This window comes from Plecotus auritus (assembly GCF_963455305.1).
Source record: "Plecotus auritus genome assembly, chromosome: 2".
NCBI classification, from domain to species: domain Eukaryota; kingdom Metazoa; phylum Chordata; class Mammalia; order Chiroptera; family Vespertilionidae; genus Plecotus; species Plecotus auritus.
The window spans coordinates 13971041-13997630 of NC_137771.1; the positions used below are offsets into that span (position 1 = coordinate 13971041).

Below are 26590 nucleotides of genomic sequence, written 5' to 3' on the forward strand. Positions count from 1 at the left end.
TAACATATTTTATTTAACCCACTATATCGCAAACATTATTTCAACATGTCACCAATGTGTGTGTGCTTTTTAACTTAAGTGTGATTGGGATATAATTTATATTCATTACTAGAGGCCCAATGCATGAATTCATGCAAGAGTAGACCTTCGCAGCCACAGATCCCTTGATCCTCCCTCGCAGCCGCTCCCTTGCAGCCATGGGCGGCTGCCTGGATCCCTCCCTCACAGCCACAGTGGCTGCCTTGATCCAGCGGCTACAGCCCGGGCTTCGTCCCGGAAGAACATCCAGTCTAATTAGCATATTACGCTTTTATTATTATAGACTAAAGGCCCGGTGCACGAAATTCATGCACAGGGCGGAGGGTGTCCCTCAGCCCAGCCTGCACCCTCTCCAATCTGGGACCCCCTCGAGGGATGTCCAACTGCCCATTTAGGCCCGATCCCAGTAGGATCAGGCCTAAACGGTTAGTCGGACATCCCTCTCACAATCCAGGACTGCTGGATCCCAACTGCTCGCCTGCCTACCTTCCTGATTGCCCCTAACCGCTTCTGCCTGCCAGCCTGATCACCCCCTAAACACTCCCCTGCCAGCCTGATTGATACCTAACTGCTCCCCTGCCAGCCCAATTGCCCCTAACTGCCCTCCCCTGCCGGCCTGGTCACCCCTATCTGCCCTCCCCTGCTGGCCCGGTCACCCCCAACTGCCCTTCCCTGCAGGCCTGGTTCCCCCAACTGCCCTCCCCTGGCAACCCGGTCACCCCTAACTGCCCTCCCCTGCCAGCCTCATTGCCCTTAACTGCTTTCCCCTGCTGGTCTGGTCCCCCCACCCCAACTGCCCTCCCCTGCAGGCCTGGGTCCCCCCCAACTGCCCTTCCCTGCAGGCTTGATCACCCCCAACTGCCCTCCCCAGCAGGCCTGGTCCCTCCCAACTGCCCTCCCCTGCTGGCCATCTTGTGGTGGCCATCTTGTGTCCACATGGGGACAGCCATCTTGTGTGTTGGAGTGATGGTCAATCTGCATATTACTCTTATTAGATAGGATATTCATTTCAGGTATACGCACTGATTTTTTTTTTAAACTGTCAACGAGACATCTAACTTTTTTCTTACTAAGCCTTTGAAATCTGGTGTGTATTTTACATTTTTTGTAAATCTCAATTCTCACTGGCCACATTTTGAGTGCTCCGTAGCCACCCATGGCTGGCCAGTGGCTGCTGAATTGAACAGAGGATAGTAGAGCACAGGCCTGGAGACCTGCAGAACTGGGTGTAATTCTCCCTCTTCACCTGCCACAGTGCTGTGTGACCTTGGGAAGTTATTTAGTCTCTCTGAGCCACAATGCCCTTATCTGTAAAATGACTGTGGTAGTCTGTGTGTGATAATTATTATGTAGGTGGCACTGTTATATTCTATATGTGATATCATTATATTATTAATATATCATTAACTATTATTATTATTATTATTATTATTGTTATTATTATTCCAGCTGGTGATTAATGAAGAGAATGAGTATAAAGCCTGAAGCACATTGCACACTACATGGTAAGCTCTTGATAAATGCCACCTGTGGTGGTGGTTGTTCTATCACAGGTTACCCACCAGACGGGGAGGTCCCGAAGGACAAGGACCAGGATCTGTTTATCTCTGCCCTGGCCCCTGACCCAGAGCTCCCCTCTCTGCCTGGGCCTTTCTCTGTGGTCAGACAGGTATGAAGGTTGCTCAGCCTTCATGCTTGTCCCCACACTGCTGTCTAGTTCAGAGCTCATGACTCAAGCTCAGCAAACATTTTCAGGGCATGAGGCAGTTGGCTTAGAAGTCAATTCCCCCAGCCCTGGCTGATGTGGCTCAGTTGTTTGAGCATTGTCTCATGCACTTCCTGGTCAGGGCACATGCCAGGGTGCATGTGGGAGGCAACCGATGAAGTTTTTCTCACTGTCTCTCTTACTTTCTCTCTAAAATCAATAAGAATATATTTAGCCCGGCTGGCGTGGCTCAGAGGTTGAGCATCAACCTATGAACCAGGAAGTCACGATTTGATTTCCAGTCAGGGCACATGCCTGGGTTGTGGGCTCAACCCCCAGTGTGAGGCATGCAGAAGGCAGCTGATCAATGATTCTCTCTCATTATTTTTTTTAAAATATATTTTATTGATATTTTACAGAGAGGAAGGGAGAGGGATAGAGAGTTAGAAACATCGATGAGAGAGAAACATCGATCAGCTGCCTCCTGCACACCTCCCACTGAGGATGTACCCGCAACCAAGGGACGTGCCCCTGACCGGAATCGAACCCGGGACCCTTCAGTCCGCAGGCCGACGCTCTATCCACTGAGCCAAACCGGTTTCGGCTCTCTCTCATTATTGATGCTTCTCTCTCTCTCCCTCTCCCTTCCTCTCTGAAATCAATAAAAATATATTTTAAAAAATAAAAATATATTTTTTAAAAAGAAAGAAATCAATTCCCTTGTGGTGAGTGGGGGCCAGAAGGGAAGAAAGCTCTGGGTGGGGAGACAGGAGACCTGCTGGTAACTCCATCTGTTACCTTGGGTGGGTTACTTTCCCTCTCTGGGCCTCAGTGTCCCAATTGGAAATGGGCAGATCAAGCCTCATGAATGTCAAGACCCTAATGTAGCATCTACACAGTTGGTAATGAGGCCCCCGGCCAGCCAGGCTCTGCTCAGAGGCAGGGGCACAACAGGTATGTCCCTCCTCACATACACAGTTCCTGGGATGACCTATTAGAACACCCAGTCCCTGTACTCTGAGGAAAAGCCAGGCCCAGACCTCCGAACCCCAGATCTCCTGACCCCATGGTACCTGCCACCCCCCTCCCTGCCCTGAGGAGGGTAAGAGAAACCTGCTTATCATCCCTGCTCAGCCACTCACCTGCTGTGTGACCTTTAGCAAGTTTCTTCACTTACCTCAGTTTTCTCATCCGTAAAATGGGTGTATTAGTCCTCACCTCTGTTCGCTGTTACATTACTTTTCACTATGATATGTGTGTGTGTGCATATAGCCTGGTGTTATATTATTATATAATGTAATATAATTTATACTACTAATACTATTATATTACATGAATTGTTACATTTATTTCACATGAACAGTTGGAAAAGGAGGTAAAATGGGCACTACTGAAGCATCCCAGGAATGTACCGGACTTCATCTTGTTCAGTTCTCACATCTACTCTAGGCAGGTGCTATCACTGCCCCCATTTCACAGATAAGGAGACTAAGACTTAGGGGGGTATAAGCTCGCCCAGGATCACACAGCCAGCAGGTAGCAGAGCAGCAGTTCAAACACCACTCCGGCTCTCCAAAGGCTTCATCCTTCCTCCCTCGTCTACATCTTCTTGGAGAAGAACTAAGCTCTGTGTTGTGTGGTTGAGCTTCTATAAAGATAACCATCCAAGCTCCTCTCTACTAGGAAAACCTAGCCTCCTGCTCCCTCCGGAAGTCCTGGCCCCAGGCTGCGCCCTTTAAAGTCAGGGTCCCTACAACTGCCTCCCCCACAAGGATCCTAGTCCCGGCTGTGGCCTTGCTGGGTGTTTTCTGGAAGGCCTTTACTGCAGCCAGAACAACCAGTAGCACAGAAATCTCCCTTTCCATGGCCTCATTTGCATAATCCCCACAATCCAATGCAGACTCGGCGTCCTTTTGTCATATTAATGAAGCGGAGGGAAATGTCCTGGGGAAGGAGAACAGGCTCCTGATTGTCAATCATTGTCCCCTCATGCCACTCCTCCTGCTGCTTGCCCCTCCCAAATATGTCACGGGTAGGGTGCAGAGCTGGAATTCAGCAACAAGAGGTTTGAATTGGCCCCCATGAGTCCCCCATTCCTGTGTTCCCCTGGGGCTTCCTGGGCCCCTTGAACCACGGAGGAAGGAAGGTCTGGACCCAGCTCAGAGATCAGCCATGGTGAAGATTAAATGTTCAAATGTGTGGTAAAATGTACCGTTTGTTTTTAAAAATTAATCCCAGAGGAAAACAATAGACAGTTAATAGGTGGAATTGACAAGCTGGCTGCTTTCCAATGTCATCTCGGGCAGTTAGCCGTAACTGAACTCTGCCCAGCCTGCGAGATGGTCCTGGAAAGACAGAGCCACCGCCTGGTCTCCTTGGACTCCCCTCGAGCTCCCTGCCCCGGCCCAGCAGGTGGAAATCTGAGGCCCACCGCCAAGCCTGCTTGAGAACCCGGCGGATGGCTCTCTATTGTCACCCACTCACTCTCTGCGACCTTGAGTGAGGTGCGTTCCTTCTCTGAGACTCAGTTTTGTTTTTTGGGTTTTTTTTTTCCTAAATGAGAGGGGTGGGGAGCTGATGGGAGGCTTTTCCAAATATAAAAATTCTCGGCTTCTGTCATCATCAATATCAAACCTTTCCATGAGGCATAACATGCTGGGGCCCACTGCTCAAGAACAAAAATGTCTAAGGGAAGTCAGGACAGGCTGAGAAGTGTGGGCCCACCATCTCAAAGCCCCATCTCCTTCCCTCTTCTCAGGATCTCTCCTGAACCCCAGATGCCTGTTCCCATCTGATTGCAGACATAGAAAAGCTCCAGGAGATCTGAGTTCTAGTCCCGACCCTTTCCCACGAGACCCCAGGCAGCAGGACTGCAGACTGGCCAGGGGCCCATGTGTTGGCATGAATGCTCTGCCCAGGGTCAGCCGTCAAGGTGGGTGAGGAGGGGAAAGGCCTGCCCAGAGAAGAAAGGACTCGGGGACCTGGAGCAAGCATCCTGAGAATGTTTGGAGAGGGAATGAGATGACATCATAAACTAACTGCCCAGCACCGCCCCGGGCAGCTACTGGTGTCATGACCCCAAAGGTTAGAGACAAGACACCCTGGATTCTGAATAAGCACAAATCACGGTCAGGCCTTCCTGGGCTTTTGCTGGGTTTCATTGAGTCCTGACCAGAGAGCAGAGATTCCTGTTTGATTGCCAGATGTGTCCTTCCCAACACTCCCGAGTCAATTTCTTGCAACCCAGAGAATCGTCACACTTACATGTCACCCCTCTGGAAGTTCTTCTCTCCGTCCATCCTCACCCACCCGTTCCCCCAGCCACCCGTTTGGTAGTTCCTCCTAGAACACCTCCTTGTGCCTCGGCCTGTTTAAATGTGACCCAGCTGTAAGCTTTGCCTCCTGGAGCTCACTCTCACCCCAGGACTTTTCTAGAGAGCCCAGTTACACCTGACTCGATGACTTTTTCCTTTCACGAACAAGGGTCTTTAAAGAATGCCCTTAGCATAACCAATGGATACGGACACTGGGGTGGTGGGGGCTTGTCCTGGGGGGTGGGAATGGCCGGGGAGGGTCAATTGGGGAAAAAGGAGACATATGCAATAACTTTAAACAATCTATATATATAAAAGCCTAAGCGACCGGGACACTGGAACGGCAGGAATGGCCGGAACGACCAGTTGCAATGACGTGCACTGACCACCACAGGGCAGACACTCAACACAGGAGCTTCCTCCTGGTGGTCAGTGCACTCCCACAGACAACCTCTCGCGGCCTGCCAACCTCCCCTGATCCCTCCCCCATCCAGCAGGCCCCGGCCGACAGCTGGCAGCTGGCAGGAAGGCTCCAGCCAGGAGCTGGCAGGAAGGCCCCAGCCAGCAGCCGGAAGGCCCCAATTGGCCCTGATCACTGGCCAGACCTAGGGACCCCACCCATGCATGAATTTCATGCACTGGGCCTCTAGTAATAATAATAAAAAAGAATGCCCTACTCCTCAGTGGGTTTCCCCACCCCAGTGCCCACCCAAGTCTGGGTCTTTTCTAATTGTGCCTGGAGGGGGACAGCTCTCCTGGCCTTCAGTACCTCCACACCCAGCTCCCCAGCCCAGCAACCCCACCCTGTACCTCTGTTACCAGGCACCCATCAAAACAGCTCTTTCAAACTCCAGAAAAGAGGCAAACTGGGAAACAGCCGGCCAGGTAAGGGGCCATAAAAACCCTGTGTGCTCCTATGTGACGCAAAGATCAAAGCATCCCGTATCAGGCTCCGTGGCAGCAATAACAACCTTTTACCTGGATTTGGCACGCCACCGTTGACAGAGGTGTTCCCCAGCTCCTGGCTCCTTTCATCTCCCAGCAGGCCCCCTGCCACAAGGAACCCGAGGCTCACGAAGCGACCCAGTCACCCACAGCCATAGAAAAAGTAAATGGCAGCATTGGGATTGGAACGCAGGCCTCCTAATGTTTAACCCAGGGTCCTTTCATTCACCTCACAGCTACCAGCTTCAAAAAGGCTCTAACCTGGGGGGTCCAGCCACCTGGCTCCCAGCCCAGCATTCATGAGTCTGTTGAGTGACCTTAGCTAAGTCACTTCCTCTCCTGGCTGCTGTTTCCGCCGTAACGTGGGGAGGGCTGCCAGGCTCATGAGATGGTTGTGAGGATCAAAGCAGTTGATGGGTGGGAACAGGCTGTGGAGACAGGCTGCCCACTCCAAGCCAGACACCCACCCACCCCTCTCAGGACCCTCGGATTCAAGCTGCACAATCCAGGCCCTTCTCGCTCCCAGAAGGAAGCGGTTCTTTGGCTCTAAGAGGTGAGTCCCATGGCTCGTGGACCCTGGGTAGCACTTTATTACCTGTTTTTAATGCCAAGAAGGTTCTTTGTGATGCTGGGAGACAAGTTTTGATTCACTATAGCAAGCAATTACTCAGCACCCATGTGCCAGGCCTCTGGGTTGCCGAGGTGAGCAAGATGCAGCCTGCCCTGAGGGGCTGAGGGGACCGTGAACTTGCAGGGAAAGCAAACTAACACGTCACCGACTAGCCACAGGTGTTTTACATGTGTCCTCTCATTCTATACCCATCACAGGCCCATTTACAAATGAAGAAACTGAGGCTCAAGACCACACAGGACTTAAACACATACCTCCCTTTGCTGCAAAGCCCAGACTCCTTCCACTCTGCGAGGCTGCTTTGTAAGAATACAGGTGAAGGAAATTGAGGTGTGTGACATCAGCCTGCCGGGGAGTTCAGAGAGGGGCAGTTGGCCTACGGCAGGATTCTGAGAGGAGGTCTGTGACAAGGATGAGTAATACTCTGGAAGAGAGGATAGGGAGAATGTGGTCCAGAGGGAGGCTGAGTACGAGAAGGGCTTGGAGGTGGGAACGGAGGATGCTGCTGGAGCTCTGAGGACGAGAGTTTGGCTGGAGCAGGGGAGACCTGGAGGTGAAGAGTGGGAGACAAGACTTGGACGGTGGGCTGGGTCCCGTTGCTGAGGGGCCTTAAATGCCAAGCCGGGCAGTTTGTGTGTATTGCAGGGAGCAAGGAGGAGCCACTGAAGACTTTTGAGGAGGAAAGTGGCTCAAGTGGAGACGTAGAGTGTCAGAAAAACCCTCCCAGGACTGCGGAGTTAAGAGCAGAGAATTAGAGACAGAGGATGAGACTAGATAAGATCCATCCCCTATACTTTGCATTAGTTTCCCTCCAACGTCAAATAATTAAGAACAGCGAGCAGACTCAATGCTAAGCATTCCATGTGTTATCTTATTTCAGCCTCACAACTCTAGGAGATAGACACTATTATTAGCCCATGTTACAGATGTGGAAACCGAGGCACAGAAATTTGGAGTGGCTACCCCAAGGCCACAGGCTCACAGGAGGCGGAGCTGGATTTGAAAACAGTCATTCCCTCTCCCAAAGCTACAACCCTTCAAATGAGAGTAGGAAAGAAGTCCTTTCCCAGAATAAAAATTCAGTGACCTTCACCCCCGAATGCTAGTCCTGCAATGGGGTGGGGACCAGGGGGCAAAAATGGAAACCCAGGACCCCAGCACCTCCTGCCTTGGGCAACCTCCACTCCGCCGGTGCTCTTGGAGGGTGCGTTCACTTGCAGGGCCGCCAGGTGGCAGTAGGGAGACTGGCTGCTCCGAGCTGCCGCCCAGCCCTGCCTCCTCCAGCTCCAAGTCACAAAGACCCAGGGCTGGCAGCGAGGACTGAGGCACAGGGTTGCTCTCAGGGAACCCGCCCCCCTTGGTTTCTCCTCTCCACAGTCCCTGCATCCCTGCAGCCTCTGTGCTAAGAGGAGCATCCAGAGCAGAGCTGTGTTCCCAATTACCTTCAGGCGAAGCAGGAAGACACGGGAGAGTTGCCCATAAGAATCCTGTTACCTGAGAGTTTTGAACAACCCAGGGAAATGCTCCCTCCGCATTTCTAGGTGGGGGGCAGAAAGAGGACCCAGCACTGTGCATACAGCAAGCGTATAGCTATGTGCAAAGCACGTGTGCCTAGAAAAATGCCTGGAAGGAAGTGGATCTCGGGATGGGGAAATGATGGGTGGTTTTTGTTTTCCTTCTTAACGGTTCTGTATCTTCTTTTTAACAATGAGTGTGTGCTACTTTTATCATGAGGTAGAAAATGCTTTTCTTAAAAGAGGGAGGAAGGGTATTTGCTAGAAAATTTTTTTCCCCAACTCCTCCAGGAAACCTCCCCTCCTTGTCCTTTGTGCCCTGGAGGGTGTGGACAGCCTCTATTAAAGAGCAGTTTTTACTCCATGGGGTAATTATTGCTGTCAGTGTCTAAATCTATGCTATTCAATATGGTAACCACTAGCTACTAGCCACACGTGGCTATTGAGCACTTGAAATGTGGCTAGTGGGAACTTAGAGATGCGGAAATATAAAATACACACCAGATTTCAAAGACTTGGTATGAAAAAAAAAGACTGTAAAATAGTTTATTAATTATGTGTTGAAACGATAATATTTTGGCTATATCGAGTTAAATAAATATATTAAAGTTAACTTTACCTGTTTCCTTTTACCTTTTTTATGTGGCATTGCATATGAGGCTTGTGTTATGAGAAAATAAAAAGTTATATATGGGGCTTGTATTTGGTGCTGCTCCTTGAGTTTCCTGAGATCTGTGACTCTGCCAGCTCCGGATCAGAGAGGGGAAGAGGCCTATGTGAGGACACAAAGCAAACTAGTGGCAGAACTAGAACTTGAGCCAAGTGTCTACTCCTCCCAGCCTGACCCCAGGCGTGATCTGACCCATAACTGGCCATGTGCCCCCATCAGTCCACATCTGGGCAGGGAAAGGGCACTGGGATGAGAGTCAGAGACCCAGGTACCCTGAGAGGTGACCTCGGGCTCTGCCTGTCAGCATAACACATTTCCCTTTCAGAAACCCCTCCACCTTCCCCTTCAGGAAGAAGGCCTCAAGGAAAGCAGAGGGATGGAGAGCTCATTAGCATCTCCTGGGATGGCTGAGGTGAGGACACAGGTCCTACCGTCCCCAGTGAATTCACAACACTGTGAAAGTCAGGGTTGAAAGGGGCCTCGGATAAACCATCTTGGCCAATACGCTCATTTTGCATTTGTGGAAGTGGGGCCCAGAAAGGGTGCGTGTCCTGCCCGAGGCCACACAGCCAGTTAGGGAGGGCTGGGACATACCCTGGAATCTCAGTCTAGGGCTATAGAAGCCAGGCCAGTCCCATTGTCAAGGAGGATAGTGGCATGGGTTGGTACCCAGGCTGCTCCCAGGTCCTGCTAAACCAAGCTCATGCTGCTTCCCCTAGCTCAGATCCGTTCCTTCTCTACCTGTAATCCTCAATGGCTTCCCATGGTGCTGAAAATACGATCCACATTCTTCCTCATGACCTGATCTCCTCCACGCTCCAGCTGCTTGCCACACTTCAGCTGCTAGTCCTAGAAGGCGCCCAGCACAGTCCCACCGCAGGGCCTTTGCATTTGCGGTTCTTCCCACCTGGAACTCTTTTCCCACACTTTTGCATAGTGGACTCCTCATCGTCACGCTCCCTCTTCAGAGAAGCCTTCCGCGATCCCCCCTGGCTAGAGAAGCCCCTCCCCTCAGTCACCGGCTGGTGGTCCCATCATCCCATCACCCTGCTTTATGGTCTTGCTAGCACTTACCATTATCTTAATTATCTCATACTTTCTGAAGCAGAAAGTAGGTTCCAGAAGAGCAGGACCTTGTCAGGCACATTCATGGCTGTATCCCAGCATCCCCCAGTATCTGGCAATAGGCATGTCGGGAGTGCCCAATTCATGTTTATTAAATTAAATTTAGTTGAAAGAAACACGGACAAATCAGGTCACGGAAGCCTAATTCCACCTCCCACCTCCCTTCCCCACCCCCACCAAAACCTGCTGTGTGTCCTTAGGCAAGTACTTTTTCCCCTCTCTGCGCCCCAATTTCCCCTTCTGAGAAATGGAGCTCCCACTCCCGCCAGGCAGGCTGGCAGGGTAGGCTGGCTGAATTAGCATCAGTGTGGTTGATGGGTGTGAACACTGCTTTGTAAACTGTTAAAGCGTGATTGCAAATGTGAGTAGCTGTTGTCATTAGACAAATGAAGCTTAAGCCGCCTCTTCCTCTGCAGAGGACAGCGTTGGGTCAGAGGCTCTGTGGGGGCCTCCCACCCTGGCCGCGTACAGTTCTGAGCTGGGCACTGCCTTCAGGTAGCTCGCAGTCTGCGGGGGTGGTAGAGATAAGATGCAAATCGAAATAAGCTGGGACACCAGCAATGGACGGTTCTTCAGGAAACAGATAATAAGTGCAAATAGCTGGAGAGGGCAGTGAGGCCCATGTCAATTAAAGCTCCTGGTAGGGGGTAGGGTAGGGTCCAATCCAAGCCATTAGAGCGGAGAGGGCAGCCGGGTGGAGTGCACAGGCTGTTGCCACAGAGACCAGTGAGGAGGGATCTGGCCAGACTGCAAAACCCAGCCACCCTATAGGATCCCAAAGGGAATAAAATAACGTTTAGGGAGAAAAAGATGGGAGGGGGAGGGCTTTATTTTACTGTTACCACCATTTTCCTTTTTAGTCTGTTAAAGGCCCTGGGCAGATGTCTAATTATATAATGCCGCGTGAGTGACTTCTGTCTTTAGGCCTCAGTTTTCTTATCTATGAAATGGGAATGTGGGAAGTGCATGAAATGATTCCCAGAGTTCTATTCATTCATGGAAGGCACCAGGGCATCAGCATTGGGGGCGGACAGGCCTGGTGTCTGACTTATCTGGTCCTCAGTTTCATCATCTGAAAAGGTCAGCACTTATACCTCATAGAGTTGAAAGACTAAGGGGGGACAATGTAAAAAAAAATACACAACTTCATTTATTTTGTAATATGTTTATTGATTTCAGAGAGGAAGGGAGAGGGAAAGAGAGATAGAAACATCACCGATGAGAGAGAATCATTCATCAGCTGCCTCCTGCACACCCCACAATGGGGATCGAGCCCGCAAACGGGGCATGTGCCCCGACCGGGAAATGAACCGTGACCTCCTGGTTCATAGGTGGACGCTCAACCACTGGGCATGCCAGCCGGGCAAAAAATACACAACTTTATGATGGAAAAAACTTTATAACAGAAAGGGGGGCAATGTGTAAACAAAGCTTAGCCAAGTGCCACGTATCAGATCCTTAATGAGTGCCATGGCTGTTCGTATTTTGAGTCAATGGAGGGTGGTTCCACTGTGCGTGGGTGGTAACAAGGACCTGGGGCATAGAAACAGCAGAAGGGCTGAATCCACCTAGCACATAATAGGTGCTCAAGAAATATTTCTTGAATTGGGAAGAGGTTGGGCACCTAGATGTTGGCACTGGGGAGCATAATAGCTTGGAGCCGCTCTGCCTAGGAGAGTGAATCTTGCCCCAGGACGGGTCAAGCTCAGGGTCTCAAACTTGGGTCCCCTGGAAAGTCTGAGAAGCAGGAACTGAAAATAAAGGCAGTCTACCGCAGTGGGTCTTTTTGTTGTTGTTGTTAATCCTCACTCAAGGATATTTTCCCATCGGTTTTTAGGGAGAGTGGAAGAGAGGGAAAGACAGAGAGAAACATCGATGTTTGATTGGTTGCCCCGGCCTGCAACCAAGGTACGTGCCCTTGACCGGAATAGAACCCGGGACCCTTTGGTCCACAGGCCGACGCTCTATCCACTAAACCAGTGATCGGCAAACTGCGGCTCGCGAGCCACATGCGGCTCTTTGGCTCCTTGAGTGTGGCTCTTCCACAAAATACCACGGCCTGGGCGAGTCTATTTTGAAGAAGTGGCGTTAGAATAAGTTTAAGTTTAAAAAATTTGGCTCTCAAAAGAAATTTCAATCGTTGTACTGTTGATATTTGGCTCTGTTGACTAATGAGTTTGCCGACCACTGCACTACACCAAACCGGCTAGGGGCCCAGTGGACCTTGACACTGGTCAAGGAGGAATCTGTAGGCTTAAGGGGGGGATCCCCCTCACACCCCTTTTCCCCTCTCTCTGTTCACTTCTGCTCAGTCTCCTTCCCAGACAGTCTGTCCCAGCTTTTGAGGTTCACATCCTCCTGGTGGCCTTCCAGGAGGCACCCATTTCAGTTGGATTCTTGGAGCCTCAAAAGGTGACCCAATTTTCCAAACCTTAGATGGAGTCTCAAAGCCCCACACCCCTTTTCTTGGTATGGACTGTAGGGTGGGCCCTGAAGGGAGGGATGGCAGAGCTATTTCCATAGTTTGTGGGACAAAGGGTCAGGCCCAGACGGAATTTAAACTGTCTGCACCTCCGCTGGGCGCTTACACCCAGTCCACAGAGTGGGAAGCTCCTGGTGAAGGCTTGTTTGTCAGGAGTAAGACTCCCAAAGGCCGGGGGCCCTGCCGAGATGATTCCCAAAGGCCCTCTGCGGCCCGCCTACCATCCGGCCTCAGCAAAGCCTGTTAATGATGATGGTGATGAAGGCTGTCAGAGCAGGGCTGGGCCCACAGGGATGGAACAAGGGGCTGTGTCCTCCCTGAAGGGACAGCCATGCACAAAACCATGGCTGCACAGACAGGTCCATTCCCTATGTGGCGGGGAGGGGGCTCCCCCAGATGCCCCCAGTCAGCCTCATTTACCCCCAAATTGCATCGGAAGAAGATGAACAGAGGAGAAATCCAATATACACATAGAAGGGTCTGCAGGGAGGGGCTCCTGCTCTGGCTCCGACCAAGGCGGGAGGGTGGGCCTGGGGTGTGCCTGCCAGGGCCCGGCCCCCGCTGCAAGAGTGACCCCTCGGGCCCGCGGTAGCGCCAAGGCCGACTCTCCCAGGCGGAGGCCCCAGCCCAGTCCCAGCGCCTGGGAAAGCCGCCTGTTTTGTTCCCATCTCCACCCGCCCCCCCCCTTTTTTTCTCATTCATTGCAGTTCTGTCCCTTTCTGAGCCGCAGGGACCTGGTGGCAGGGCGGAGGTGAGGGGTGGCACTCCCGGCCCTGACAGGTAGGGTCAGCGCCCGCTTTGGGCAGCCCCTTCTTCCGCTCTCCCCCCGGGTCCCCTCTCCCTGCCCCTGTCAGCCGCGCCAGACGCTCTTCGGCTTTGCAGCATTCAATAAAAATTCAGAAACATTTGGGCTGAAATCGCTGCTTTATCTGGAGGAGCCACAGCGCCGGGAGAGACCACTGCGGCGCGGGGGGAGCCCAGTGTCGCCGACGCCCGAGAGCCACAGATTTCCGCGCTCCAGAGCCCGCGCTGCCTGCGGGTGACCCGGCGGGCGCGGGTAACCGGGACCCGGGGGGCGCGCGCGGCCAGCTGGGGTCCAGGGCGCGCGCGGGGGTCGGCGGCCCGGCCGGGCTCCCCCCGCGCCCGCGGCTAAGGTGGGCGGTGCCCAGCGCTGGCGGAGCCCGGGTCCCCGTTCTGCCCGGGCTGGATGGCTCATTCTGCTGGCTGCGCGGTGGCGGCGGCTGTGTGTGCGCCGCGCCTCGCCGCTCCCCCCGGCCCCCCGAGCCCGGGGCGCGCGCTCTCGCCCGGGCCGCCCGGGCCCCGCGGAGCCGCGGCCCGAGGCCCCGGGAAGCGCAGCCATGGCCCTGCGGAGGCTGGGGGCCGCGCTGCTGCTGCTGCCGCTGCTCGCCGCCGTGGAAGGTGAGCGGGCGGGCGGGCGGGCGGGCGATGGGGGTGGGGAGCGGCCGGGCACGGGCGGCCGCCGGCGCCCACCCTCGCCCCGCGGCCCGCAAAGTTTGCCCCGCGGCTGGCGCCGGGCGCAGGTGGCCACGGGGAGGTGTGTCCGGCCGCGCGGGGAGGCGCGGGCCCCGCGGGCGCCCGGGGAGCGGCGGGCGCTGATTGACTGTGCCAGGAGGAGGCGAGGGACCATCTTGCCGAGGCTTTGTAGCCAGCCGGGCGAGCGCCGCCCAGGGCCGGGGGCTGCCCACGCGCGTCCGCCGCCCCGGCCCGGGCACCCCCTTCGCGCCGGCCTAGCCTTGCTCGGCACGAGTGGAGGGGCGCCGGCCCGGGGGCCCGACGCCCAGTCGGGGCTGGAAAGTTTGGCAGGGAGCAGAAGGAGGGAGGTGCCGCGGCTGGCCGGGTGGGGGCTCCGGGTCCGCGCCCCGGGATGGTGTCGGCGCCCCGAAGAGCGGGGACTGGCAGAGTGGAAGTGAGCGCGCCAGCCCCTCGCGTCCGTGCCTGCCCATCGCCCGCGGCGTACAATGGGGTCCCCTCCCAGAGAGGACTACGGGGGGATGGGTCCGTGGGCATCTCTCCCTGCGCGGGGTCTCCGGGCACCCCTGCGGGCCACCGCCCCGCTGGCGGCCGAGCTCAGCATGGCCACTGGAGCCCGGGAACTTTCCAGCTGCCGTCAGGCCGGACCAGATGCTCTTGCCATGTGTTGGCCTTGGCCAGGGTCGCGGGCCATCTCCCCGTGGTACCGCTGACCCCCAGAGGGACAGGCGGGCTGCCAGGTCCCCTGAGCCAGCCTCCCCTGGAGGGAAAGTTAGTGGGGTCTGGGTGTGCCCACCAGAAATGGCCGAGCTTGTAGGGCAAGAAATGAATGTGAATAATGGTTCTCGTGTGTACAGCACTTTGCCGTTCTCACAGCGCGTTACAGTTTATGGAGTACTTTTCACTCGATGCAGCTCTCTGTGGTTTACGTGCGCTGCGCAGTTGACAAGGTACTTTTGCTGTGCAGAGCGCTTTCCCACCCACAGTTGTGTTACATTTCCCAAAATCAGTTTCCCGGGAAGCCAGGTGAGTGTGATTCTTGCTCCCTTTGAATAGATGGGGAAACCAAGGCTCAGAGTCAGTGGGTGATAAAAATGGAACCCAGGGCTGAGGGCCGAAGCCCGGGCTCCCTTCACGTTGCTGCATCTTCTTGTTGCTAAACCCTTTCCAGGATTCTGCCACCGTGGGCTGAGGGCTGAAGCACATGCACGCGTATCTCAGTCCACCGTGGGCTATGGCGAAGCTCCCGTCCCCTCCTGCAACTCAAAATCAAAAACAAACAAAAAATTCCAAACCAAAAAACCAAACTCAGAACAGATCAGATAGGCCTGGAGGAAGAGCTCAAATGGGGATCATGATATAACTTTAGTTTCTCTCTCAGCAATGAGCGCTTTAGGGACCATAGTTCAGGGGGTGAAGGGGTGACCCTGGATGGCAGCCACAGTTTCTGGCACCGAAGCCGCTGACCTCTGGCTACTGGAGGTTCGGAGGCTGCCTGCAGTTTGCCCGAGTTGGGCCGCTGGGTCCTCCAGGGTGCCACGGGGCCCTGGGTCTGCGGAGGGCAGCCCTGGTCCCGGCTGCTGGCGGGAGCGCCCTGGAATATGGCTGAGGTACCACTTATTAACTCTGGCTTTGGGGAAATGACTCATGCGTTGGCCCACTATACATTGGGATGTTTACAGTATTATGGGGAGCTTGGCATAAATATTGCTATGTAGGTTGCAGTCAGTGGTGCTGGAGGGGAAGAAAATTGGCCCTCTTGCATTGGAAGAAGCCTGGACGTGTTTTTGATTACCGTGGGGTAGATGGAAGGGCCACGTCTGTCCAGCCATGGTTTGGCAGGGAGTAGTTGGTATCTGGTAGGCTGTGGCCAGGCTGGACCCTGGGCCCTGGACCCAGAGCTGGTCGGCTGCTGATGCACCAGGAGAGGATGGCTGCTCAGGCTGCCACTTGGGGACAGGGTGGGAGGAGGGCTACAGTGGGGCCCCACACCTCATTTCAGGCTCTTCCTTTGCCCCCTGGTCACTAAGGAGTTTGGTCCATTAGGGGTTAACACGGAGCTGACCAAATGGATTCGGAGATGGTATGAGGTGGAGGTCGGGGCCCTGCTTCTAATTTCCCATAGGATCCTGGGCCATCTCCCTTCCCTATAGAGGACTCCTGGGTGTAAAATGGTCTCCCTAATCTCTTGGGATTCCATCATATGCACCCCCCTTCCCCTCACTGAGCCTCAGTTTCCTCATCTGTCAAATGAGGGTGATCATGATGCCCATCCTGCCTGTCTCACGCGGGTGTTTGTGAGATTCAGACCAGATACTGAGTGGGAAAAGTCCACCTCGAAGACCTGTGTGAGGCCTGTGGGGGTGGAAGATGCGGAGGGACAGCGCTGCTTGTGGCACATCCCCAGAGACACACGGGTCCTCCTGGGAGCAGCACAGACTGTGGAAACAGGATGAAGCTTGGGGTGGTGGGAGGGCAGCCCCTGGGCCTCCCAGTACCCAGCGACATGTGGCCACTACTTCCTTCCCTCCCCCTCCTGTGCCCTGCAGTGACAAGGCTGTCCTGAGCCTAAGGTCCTAGCCAGGGGTCCTCAAACTTTTTAAACAGGGGGCCAGTTCACTGTCCCTCAGACGGTTGGAGGGCCGGACTACAGTTTTAAAAAAAAAAAACTATGAACAAATTCCTATGCGCACTGCGGGCCTGGGACGAGTCAGCTGCTAAGCAGGACAGGCAGCGGCACCCGGCGGGCCGGATAAATGTCCTCCACAGGCCGCATGTGGCCCGCGGGCCGTAGTTTGAGGACGCCTGTTAGGCAATCCGCAGCCTTTGGAATGTGAGAGGAGAGAGGGGGTATGTGTTGGGGCGGGGGACTCCTGGGTTAGGATGTCGAACTTAGTATCTCCCCCAAACCATGGGACCCTCCCATGGGAAGCACACGTCTAGAGCATCTAAAGTGGGGGCTTTGAGAGGGATGGGAGTGCCCACGGGACACAGCCAGCAAGAGAAGAGGCCAGTGACAGACCAGCCACTAGATGGAATCCAGAGGTTGAAGTTCAGAGAAAACCGGGTCTCCTCTGTGTTTTTGATCTCCAAGTATTTCTGGAGATTTCCTCTCTGGCTGGTTGGGTGCTGGACCCTGGAGCAGGTAGGGAGCTGATAGGGAAAGCAGTTGGCAAGATCTAACGTGTAACTGTGTGCCAGGGTGCTGCCAGGAGGAAGTAGTGAACCACCTGGGGCAGCAGAGGCGGTTTGGGATACAAGAGGGTTATTACGCCTTTTATGGCTCTATCGTTTGCCTCATTTTCTCACTGCCCATTCTCCCTGCAATCACACTTTCTCAGCCACCTGTCACACTAACGGACTGTGTTTTCGAAGTTAAGGAGGTTGACTTTGGGACTTGGGGGAGGAGGAGAATTTTGCCTAGGAAAAGAAACTGTGTGTAAAGACGTGGAGGCGTGGTGATGGGCTACTCACTTGAGTGTAGCTGAGGAAGTCAGTGTTGAGGGCAGCAGTGGGAGACAAGGTTGAGAAAGGAGGGCAGGACAGGCCCTGAAGGGCTAGGATGGAAGGAGAAGGAGTTTGGACTTGATGCTGAGGGTCGTGGGGAGCCATGGAAGGTTCTTGAGTCATTGAGGGACCTGGCCAGGTATGTGTTTGCAAAAAACCACTGACTGCCAGTGTGTGGGATGTTCGGATGAGCCGGACCCGCTCCTCCTACACTATCAGGAAAAGGCCAGCTTGTCTGTTCCCTGCTAGACTGTGAGCTCTCTGAGGAAGATCATCTGCCTCATTTTTGTGTCCATAGTTGTGGTAAAAAGAGCTCAGCTCAAACGCCACCTCCCCAGAGGCCTTCCCTGATTACTTCCTGAAACAGACCCAGTTCTGCCACTTTCTATCCTACCTACTTTGGTTTGCTTCCTAACACCCATCACCACCTGAAACATATCAGAGATTTGTGAGTATCCTTGTTTTGTGTCTGCCTTGCCCACTACACGCCAGGAGGGAAGCGGCTCTTACCTGCCATGTTTGTTACGGCATTCCCAGGACCTAGAACTGTGCCCAGTCACGTGAGCACCCAGTAACTGAATGAACAGTGAGCTGAGGCATGTTGAATGAATGAATGCTGAGCGAACGAATGAGTGAGTATATTATATTGTGTCCTGCAGTATCAGGAGAATGACCCACACACAGATGGAGGGTCCGTCTGGCCGGGGAGATGAAGGAAATCTTCCTGGAGGGAGAAGCCGAGGGGATGGCTTGCAGGAAAGTGTTTGGGGATAATGGATAGACCAGCTCAGCCAGAGCTAAGGATTCAAGTGGGCCGGCAGCAGCTAGGTACTGGACCAAGTCCCTTCCTTGTGTAGGTTGAGGGAGACTGCCTGTCCTCCCCCCGACTCCTCCGACCCCCCATCCCAGCCCTCTCCTGGGCCCACCTCTATCTAAGGCCCAGCAACCTTCAGTGGGATTAATTTGGAATTGGTTTCCCTTTTATGTTTGTTTCTTCTGCTTCTCATTTTTTAAAGGAGGCTGCTTTCCTGTATTCATCTTAACCAGGAAATCAGGGCTTAGATTTAAAACCCAAATGCTATAGAATTTAAAGGCAAGTTGACTCATTCACTCATTCCTCCATCCAACCATATATTTTGAAAGAGTCACTGGGTACCTATTCCGTGTCAGGTGCTGGATGGGAGAAGGGATTTTGGCTTTGGTGGGGAACAGGCCCAGCTGACTTCACGGACAGGGTGGGGTAGAAAAGACACAGCCTTCGGGAGCAATCAGACCTGGGTTCGGATCCCAGCACTGAGCGCTGTGTGCTCCGGACAAGGATCTCAGAGTCCCTGGACTTGCGTTTCCTCGGGGGTTCCTGTGGATACCACTTCGAGGCCAGGCACATGAGGCTGAACATTCCATGCTGTTCTCGGCCCCTGGGCGTCCCCTCCCTCGGAGCACCCGTGGATGTGGCTGTTGATGGCTGTGCCCCACTTTGGCCTCCTTTTTGGCCTCTGGATTGTCCAGGCAACAGATCAGCCCTCAGTGTCTCCCCCAGCCCGTCCCATCCTGTGAGTTGTCCTTCCTGGCACATTTGGCCTCCTTCAGGGTTTTGCCTCAGCCTCAGGGCCAGGGTAGAAGCCGCTGTGCTCACGCTTCTGCCTGCCCAGAGCTCACCTACTAGTTTGGACCACAAGTCAGGTCCATGCTCCCAGAGAGGCCCCTACAGGAAGGGGTGGATGGAGCTGGCTGGTGACAGGAGGCCTGGGCTAGGCTGGGCCAGGCAGGGAGCTGTGCTCGCTTGGAGAGTGGAGGGGTGAAATCAGGATGGCCTCCTGGCAGAGGTGGGCCTGGCCTGCACCTCTGACCCAGATCCTGTCCCATCTAGTGCCTGGCCTGCTTGCCTGACTTAGCTGGATATTTGGTAGATCGGTAATGAGGCCAGGGTTGGGGGTGAGGGGTGTTAGGAGGTTGGGGATCTGTATTTTTAACACACTCCCCAGGTTTTTCCATTGGGCAGGCAAATTTGCCCCCCTGGTGGCCTAAGATAAAATACTGGACTCCTGGGAAAGAGAAAGAGAAACCTCAGCAGGAAGCTGGAAGAGACTGAAATGAAGTGAACTCAATCCTTTAGCGCCCACTGGCCGGGCTGCCTGCCGGCTGGTGTACACAAAAAGGCTTGGCTGGGGGAGGGCAGGGCGGGAAGAATGTTTGCACAGGGGTGGGGCGGCCGTTGATGGTGACAGCACCTGGAAGCTTCCTGATTGGGATCAGCTCAGGCTGATAAGGCTTCTTGAAAACGTTTTAGGGCCTTTTCCAGCAGCTGCCTTCTGAAGGGCGGGGAAGGGGGCACCTGTCTTCCTGGCACCCCGCGTCACCTGAGGGGCTTGCCTCGCTCACCTCACCCTCGGCCTTGCTAGGTGGGCTTCCCGGAGCCATCTGTTGCCCTGCTGCAGCCCCTTAAGGGTGGAGGAGTCCTCAGGGAGGAGACTTTGCCTGCTCTGTGGCCTTGAACAAGTCATGGGCTCTCTGAGCCGCAGTTTCCTCATCCGTGAGCTGGAGATACTGCCTGTCAGAGGGTTAAAGGGGATGCTGGATACAGTGACCAGCAGAGCCGCCGGACCATGGCGGTGCCCAGGAGGCATTAGTGGTCGTTACTCTGAAATGTCAGCACTCGTGCTCCTTGTCTCTGTCTCTGAAATCCCACAGTGCTGACCGCTTTCCCTTTTTCAATAGGCAGAATAGCCTGGGGCGGGGGGGCATGTAAAAAAGGGTGTTTGGAGTCATCCTGTTTTTACTGTGTGTCCTCTGGCCAGTTTCTTAACCTCTCTGAGCCTTGGTTCATAAGATTCAGTCGTCGTTCCTTGCTCTTGAGGTGGCTGTGAGGAATGAACGTGTTAATCCACTAAAGACTGAGCTGAGTGTGTGTCTCCAGTGTGATGAGCACGCGGTAAATATCAACTGTTGCTGCTTCTACTGCTGGGTACCAACAGGAAACGGGGTTCAGAGGAGGGGAACGTGGGTGCCATGTCACTAGGGGATTCTGCCTCCAGCCTCTCCCCAGCGCCTCTTCACTCAGCTGCAGGAAAACCGAAGATGCAGAGTGATGTTCTGAGTCTATCTGACTTGGGGGGTGGTTGAGAGGCCCCTCTAGCCTGCCTCTGGGTTTCATCCCAGTTTTCCTCAAAGGCCCCATCCTCACCCCAATTCACCCTCCCTAATCCTGGGATCCTCTATGGCTGAGCCTTCCTTCTTGGCCATACACCCGCCAGTGCCAACTTCCACTCCATGGTAAGGATAACAGCCATCAATTCTTGCACCAGACACTCTGCTAAGGGCACTGCGGACGTCGTCTCATGCAGTTAATTACCCCACCATCCCCACCAGGGGGCTTTATTATGTCCATTTTACAGATTCGGAAACCAACGCTCGGAGAGTGCTGCCCCCAGAGCCTGTCACAGAGCCATCTCCGGGGACCCGTAACCAGGGAGGGGAGGCAGGGATTTGAACCCAGGCTTGCGGGACTCCAAAGCGCATTCTCTTTATTGCCATTTAAGTGGCTTCTGGAATGTGCTTCCCGGCTCAGAGGAAGGGCTTGGCTCTGGCGAGGGTCTCCAAGGCAGCCGTCCAGCCTCTGACTCCATCGACATCCTGAGATAATGCAAGCGGGAACCCACAAACCTGCCATAAAAATGCAATCTCTGTCATAATGGTCAGAATAATGTTGTTCTAACTCAGACAAATCGGGTGTTAACTCATTTCGTTGTAAGGGGCGCCTCCGTGGAGAACCGAGGGACAGTCACAGGGCCATTTGCAGCCTGCACTTCCAAGTCCATTAGCTCACCGGGTTTTCACAGCAACCCCGTAAGTGGGCAGGAGCCATGAGGCCCATTTTAGAGATGAGGAAACTGAGGCCTGAGGGATACCATGATTTTCCCAGAGTCTATGGCCAGACCCGGCTTGAAGGCAAGCCAGTCTCAACGGCCCAGAGACCATCAATCCAATATGAATTCTTAGCCAACATTTAAAAACCAAGAGCTTTTCCAGAGGAATTCTGTTTCTGGCTTCTCTGAAAAGTCAGACAATCTGGCTTCCCCGGGCCCACACTCCCACATGGCCACCGTTGGCTGGAGCCGAATAATAGCTGGCTCTTCAGACAGAACGTAGGAGCGCTGGGGGTAATTCACCACCAACTTGAGTCACACCTTAGTGTTACTTGTCTGGCCCCTGCAGGGTTGCCTTCTAGATCCAACCCTGCCTCTCTGTGTGATCTGGAGTAAATTGCTTCTCTTCCCTGGACTTCAGCTGCCTCTGCTCTGAAATGAGGGGGTGGGACTTAGTGGTTTTGGACGCCTCTTCCAGCTCCAGGAGTCAGAGCCCAGCAGGGAGGGGAGAGCTATGAAAAGTACAGGGTTCTGTCCCTGGAAAGTGTATCAGTTATCCGTTGCTGCGTAACAAGCCAACCCAAATAGTATTGGCTTAAAGCAGCAATGATTCAGTGGATTGGCTGGCTTCATTATTCTGCTGCTCCAAGGTGTCCGCTGGGGCCACTCATGAGACTGCCCGCAGCGAAGTGGTGCTGGAAGGTCCAGCGTGGCCTCACATACAACCTGGAGGCCCTGGTAGGGACGGCTGAAAGGCTGATCAGGGCACCCTCTCTCTCTCCTCAAAAGCCTTTCTTGTCGGTAGTCTAGACTCAGCTGTCTCCCATGGCAGCTGGCTCCTAAGAGGGTAAAGCGGAAACGGCAGGACTTCTTGAGGGAGGCCTAGGCTGTCATGTAAAAACATCCCCCCTGCCCCCGGAGCCTGTCACAAAGCCATCTCCGATTCACCCCAGGCGTCCTCCTCAGGTGCAGGCAGAGGGAAATGTCCTGGGCTTGACGTTCTCTTCAGTCATTAGAGAAAGTCTCATTTCGTGCTCAGCGGTTTAACACATAAAATTTGACTTTATATTGCCCAGAGACTCAGGGTGACGCCTAGAGCTCATCACCCCTACTCACCCCCTTCGCCATTTGCACACATCTCCATGTGCTCTGGGCCAGCCTGTGGTCCAGACTCAGATTTAGACTCCGCCCACCTACGTGGGTGGAGTGGCTTTGTGCTCAGTGATGGGAGGCATTGTTGGTGGCCATTATTTGGAGACATTCTCATGGGGTGGGGGTCACAGGAAGCCAGAAACCCCATTCCCTACCTTCTCTTCCCTCCCACCCTACCCCGGCATCGGCTCCCAGTGCTATCTGCCTCCTCCCGGAGAGCAGGTGCCCTCCGTTTCACCTTATCCTATGCCTGGCACAAGGCCTGGTTCATGATAGGCACTAACTAGATGTTGGTGCAATAAAGGAACCTACACATTAATTAAAAACGGCAGCCCGGACTATAGATGTTCAAGACCTGGCGTGGGGCTTGAGGCCAGAGGAGGAGGCCCTGGGCTGGTAGGATTGAATTTGGAGGAGGGAGCAGGTCACATCACCCCTCTGGACCTCAGTTTTCTCATCAGTACATGGCGGGGGGGGGGGGCGGGGTGTCATGATTTTAGCCACCTCAGAAGGAGCAGCTGTGTTCTTCACTCAACTATAAAAGAGCCTGTGATGGCCCTGGCCGATTTGGCTCAGTGGATAGAGCATTGGCCTGCAGACTGAAGGGTCCCAGGTTAGATTCCGGTCAAGGGCACATGCCCAGGTTGTGGGCTCGATCCCCAGTAGGGGGCGTGCAGGAGGCAGCCGATCAATGATTCTCTCTCATCATTGATGTTTCTCTCTCTCTCTCTCTCTCTCTCTCTCTCTCTCTCTCTCTCTCTCTCTCTCCCCCCCCCTCCCCTCTCCCTCTCCCTTCCTCTCTGAAATCAATAAAAATATATATATTTTTAAAAAAGAGCCTGCAATGGTGTGACTGGGGTTTGTCATGCCCACTTGGCCAGGAGCCCCTGGAGGATCAGGAAAACATTGGAGGAATTTAAGAAGTCTAATGGCATTGGCCAATTGCTATCACATCTAATTCGGACCACAGGTTGGTTCAGAGCACACGGACATGTGTGTAAATGGTGAAGGGGGCGGGCGGAGGACACTGAACTCTGAGCATCGCCTTCCAAGACATGGTGAAGACGAGGGGCGATGGAGTCAAACCGGATGTGTTAAACCACTGAGCCAGAAGTGGGGTTCCCCTTTCCAGCCCCAACACAGATTAGGGAGTCACAAGAGTCCTGACTGGAGCTCCCAGACTCCCAAGCTGGCCTGGACTGTGAGCTGGGTGTTGGGACGGCAGTGCCCCTGGGGGAGGGGGGACACATGTCCTGTCTGAAGAGGCAGGTGCCACCCACTCCTGACCATGTTACCAGGCTGGGATCTGGGCTCAGTCTTGCCGGTTCTTCTGATCTGCAAAGCTCTGATATTTATGGAAAAACGAGTTTTTAAATTTTTATTCAACTTATTCTAAAATACAGTCTGGCCACACCAAACCATGTTTGCCAGCTGGATTGGGCTCACTGGCTGGCAGCTCACAAGCTCGAGTGCAGGTGTTTGGGGGAGAGAGGTAGCAAAGGTGGTGTTGTCTTCATTTTTCTGATGGAGAAGTTGCTGCTCAGAGAGCTGAAGCCACTTGCCCAAGGTCACACAGCTGGGAGGCAGTGAAGGCGTTAGAAACGCCTCCTCACCTTCAGCTGGAGAGTCTCTTTTTTTGTGACTTCCCTCCATGGGTTCTGTGTCCCACCTTCCAGAACAGTCCAGGAACAGAAGCTCCTTCTCGCAGGCATCTGCCACGTTTGCAGGCAGAGAGCCTGTCTTCCTCCCGTTTCTCCTTCGAGGGCAGAGGTGGGAGAGTGGGAAGCACAGGGCCCTAAGCACCGTGCCCCGTGGGACCCGGGGCTCTGAAGCTTACACACAGCCTGACCTTGGCCCTTTCACCTCACCTCTTTGAGCCTCAGTTTCTTCCCCTGTAAAACGGGGTTAGGAAAGGCTTCCTGGGAGAGGCCCCCTCTAAGATTAATGTTAAGGAACAGCGAGGCGAAGAAGCCGCGAGGCCGGCATTCCGGGCAACGGGACAGCATCTGCAGAGACCCGAACAGGAGGCCTGTGAGTGTGCCGTGTATTTGGGGAGCTGCAGAGAGGCCTGTGTGGCTGAGAACAGGGCATGCCAAGCACTGGGGCGGGGTGCAAGCTGCCTGGCCCCAGCAGGGAGAGAGTGTGGGGTCAACATTCCCATTATGGCGACGACATATGTCCACAGCACCAACTTGTCACTTGGCCTGCGTCCATGGGAAGCCGGAAGGACAAAAAGCATCTGAAACGTGTAAGTGGGGAGAAAGCGGCTTAGCGCACAGTGGGATGCGTCCCGCCTGAATGGGGCTTCTCCGCCTCTCACGGGGAGGCAGAGCCTGGGAACAGCCTCGGCCAGAGCCCGTGGGGCCTTTCTGGAACCCACGAAAGGCTGTAGCCCAGGGAGTCTGTTCGGGAGTCAGGGCCCCGGCCTGTGCGTCCTCTTGCCTGTCCCCATCAGTGTCAGCTGTCACTCCCCACGGCCTCAGATGGCAGCTCCTGCGGCTCGGCTCCCGGGAGAACAGTCGAAAGGGCTCCTGAGCTGCCAAGGAGGCCCCAGTGCTGGGTGTCCCGAGCCGGCCCGGAAGCCCAGCCATGCCAGCGAAGCTCAGGACTCCCTTCTGACTGGCCCCTTCTGGGGTTGAGAGGTTCTGATGTCCCCGTGGCCTGGGGCCAGGGATATAGCAAAGGCGGGAGACACTGGGGGAAGGTCCTGGACTTTGGAGATAGGCAGACTTCAGATCGGACCTCTCCGTTGGCCAGCTACGTCACCTTGGGTAAGTCACTTCACCCTCCTCAGCCTTGGTTTCTCATCTGGAAAAGGGGGATAATGTCACCTAAGTTGTTCTTTGGGGATGAAAAGAGATAATGTGTGAAAGGCAGGTCTTCACCGAACCTCTCCTACCCTATTTCTCAGCTTTGCAATGAGAATCTAATAGTAGTAATAACAGTAGCGGCCACTAGCATTTATTGTGGGCTTGCTAGAGACCACGCACTGCGTTTGGGGGTTATTATTACTTGCTTTCTTTAGATTAAAAAATTAAGGCTTAGAGAAGTGAAATAATGTGCCCACCGTCACTCAGCCAATAATGATGGAGCCGGAACCCATACTCAGGCAGCCTGACTTCAAAATGGATCCACAAAGAGCTGGTGTCCCTTCTTTTCATTCTTAAAAAAAAAAAACCATTTTTGAACATACACAAAGTTGCAAGTATAGTAAGATAAACACCCGTGTATCTTTCACCTACATGCAACATTGTTGCCACATTTGTTCTCTCTTTGTATGCGCTGTGTGTGTGTGTGTGTGTGTGTGTGTGTGTGTACATGCATTCATTTTTTTGGAACCATTTGCACATAAATTATGGACATGGACAAAGAATTGTTTACTGAGATTCATGTATGTCTGAGGTCCACTTTAAGCACTATTTTATATCACTCTGCCCGGCACACAGTAGGACTTGAATATTGGCAGCAATTAGGAAACACAACAGGTATTGACAGCAATTAGGAAGAATAACCCGCCAAGCACTCCCCCCCCCCCCCCATTACCTCATTCAGTCCTCACTGTGAGTGGCGTCTTCATTTTCAGAAAAGGGAAGAGCGACTCAGAGGTTAAGTCACTTGCAGCAAAATGTGAACTTGGGGTGAACACCTGTGTCTGCTTGACAGCAAAGCTGTCCTACAAAACATTGGGGATCCATGTCTGTCCCCTCCAGGTCTGCCCCTATTGTAGCCCCCAGAGCACAACCCAGCACAGCAGATGGCAGCCTCCCTGCCAGCTGCAGTTGGATGTAGCCCTTTCCCTCTGTCAGTCCAGGGGGAACCACAGAGGCTGGTGCACTTGGAAAAACTGGGGACTGGCCCAGGGTCCTCTGTTAACCAAATGGTTGTGAGGACTCTGGCCTCTGGACTCCTGGAATCCACCATGCTACTTCCTGCTGCCCTTGCCTGGGTACCCTCCTCGCTTTCTCTCTGTGGCTGATTCTTGCTGCTGCTTATTAAGACCAGGCTTGAGCATCTCCGCCTGTTTGAGACCTGCCCTGACCTCTCTCTCAGGTCCTACCCCTCATGTTCTGTCCTTGGCGGCCTCCGTGTTCTTGGTGGCACCTTGCGTTCATTCCTTTTATATTGCCCAGGTTAGGCCACGCTGTGCAC

General features: G+C 54.0%; 1 protein-coding gene across 3 annotated transcripts in view; it reads left to right on the top strand.

Moving 5' to 3' along the window:
• The first annotated feature begins 13688 nt into the window (after window positions 1-13688).
• The window catches only part of EPHB2 (EPH receptor B2), a 184843-nt gene continuing 171941 nt past the window's right edge, over window positions 13689-26590 (top strand). For all 3 annotated transcript variants that reach the window (XM_080656407.1, XM_080656408.1, XM_080656409.1), the window contains exon 1: window positions 13689-13844. In XM_080656407.1, the coding sequence (XP_080512533.1) occupies window positions 13784-13844 (61 nt within the window). In that variant the 5' untranslated portion in view covers window positions 13689-13783. The remainder of the gene's footprint in view (window positions 13845-26590) is intronic.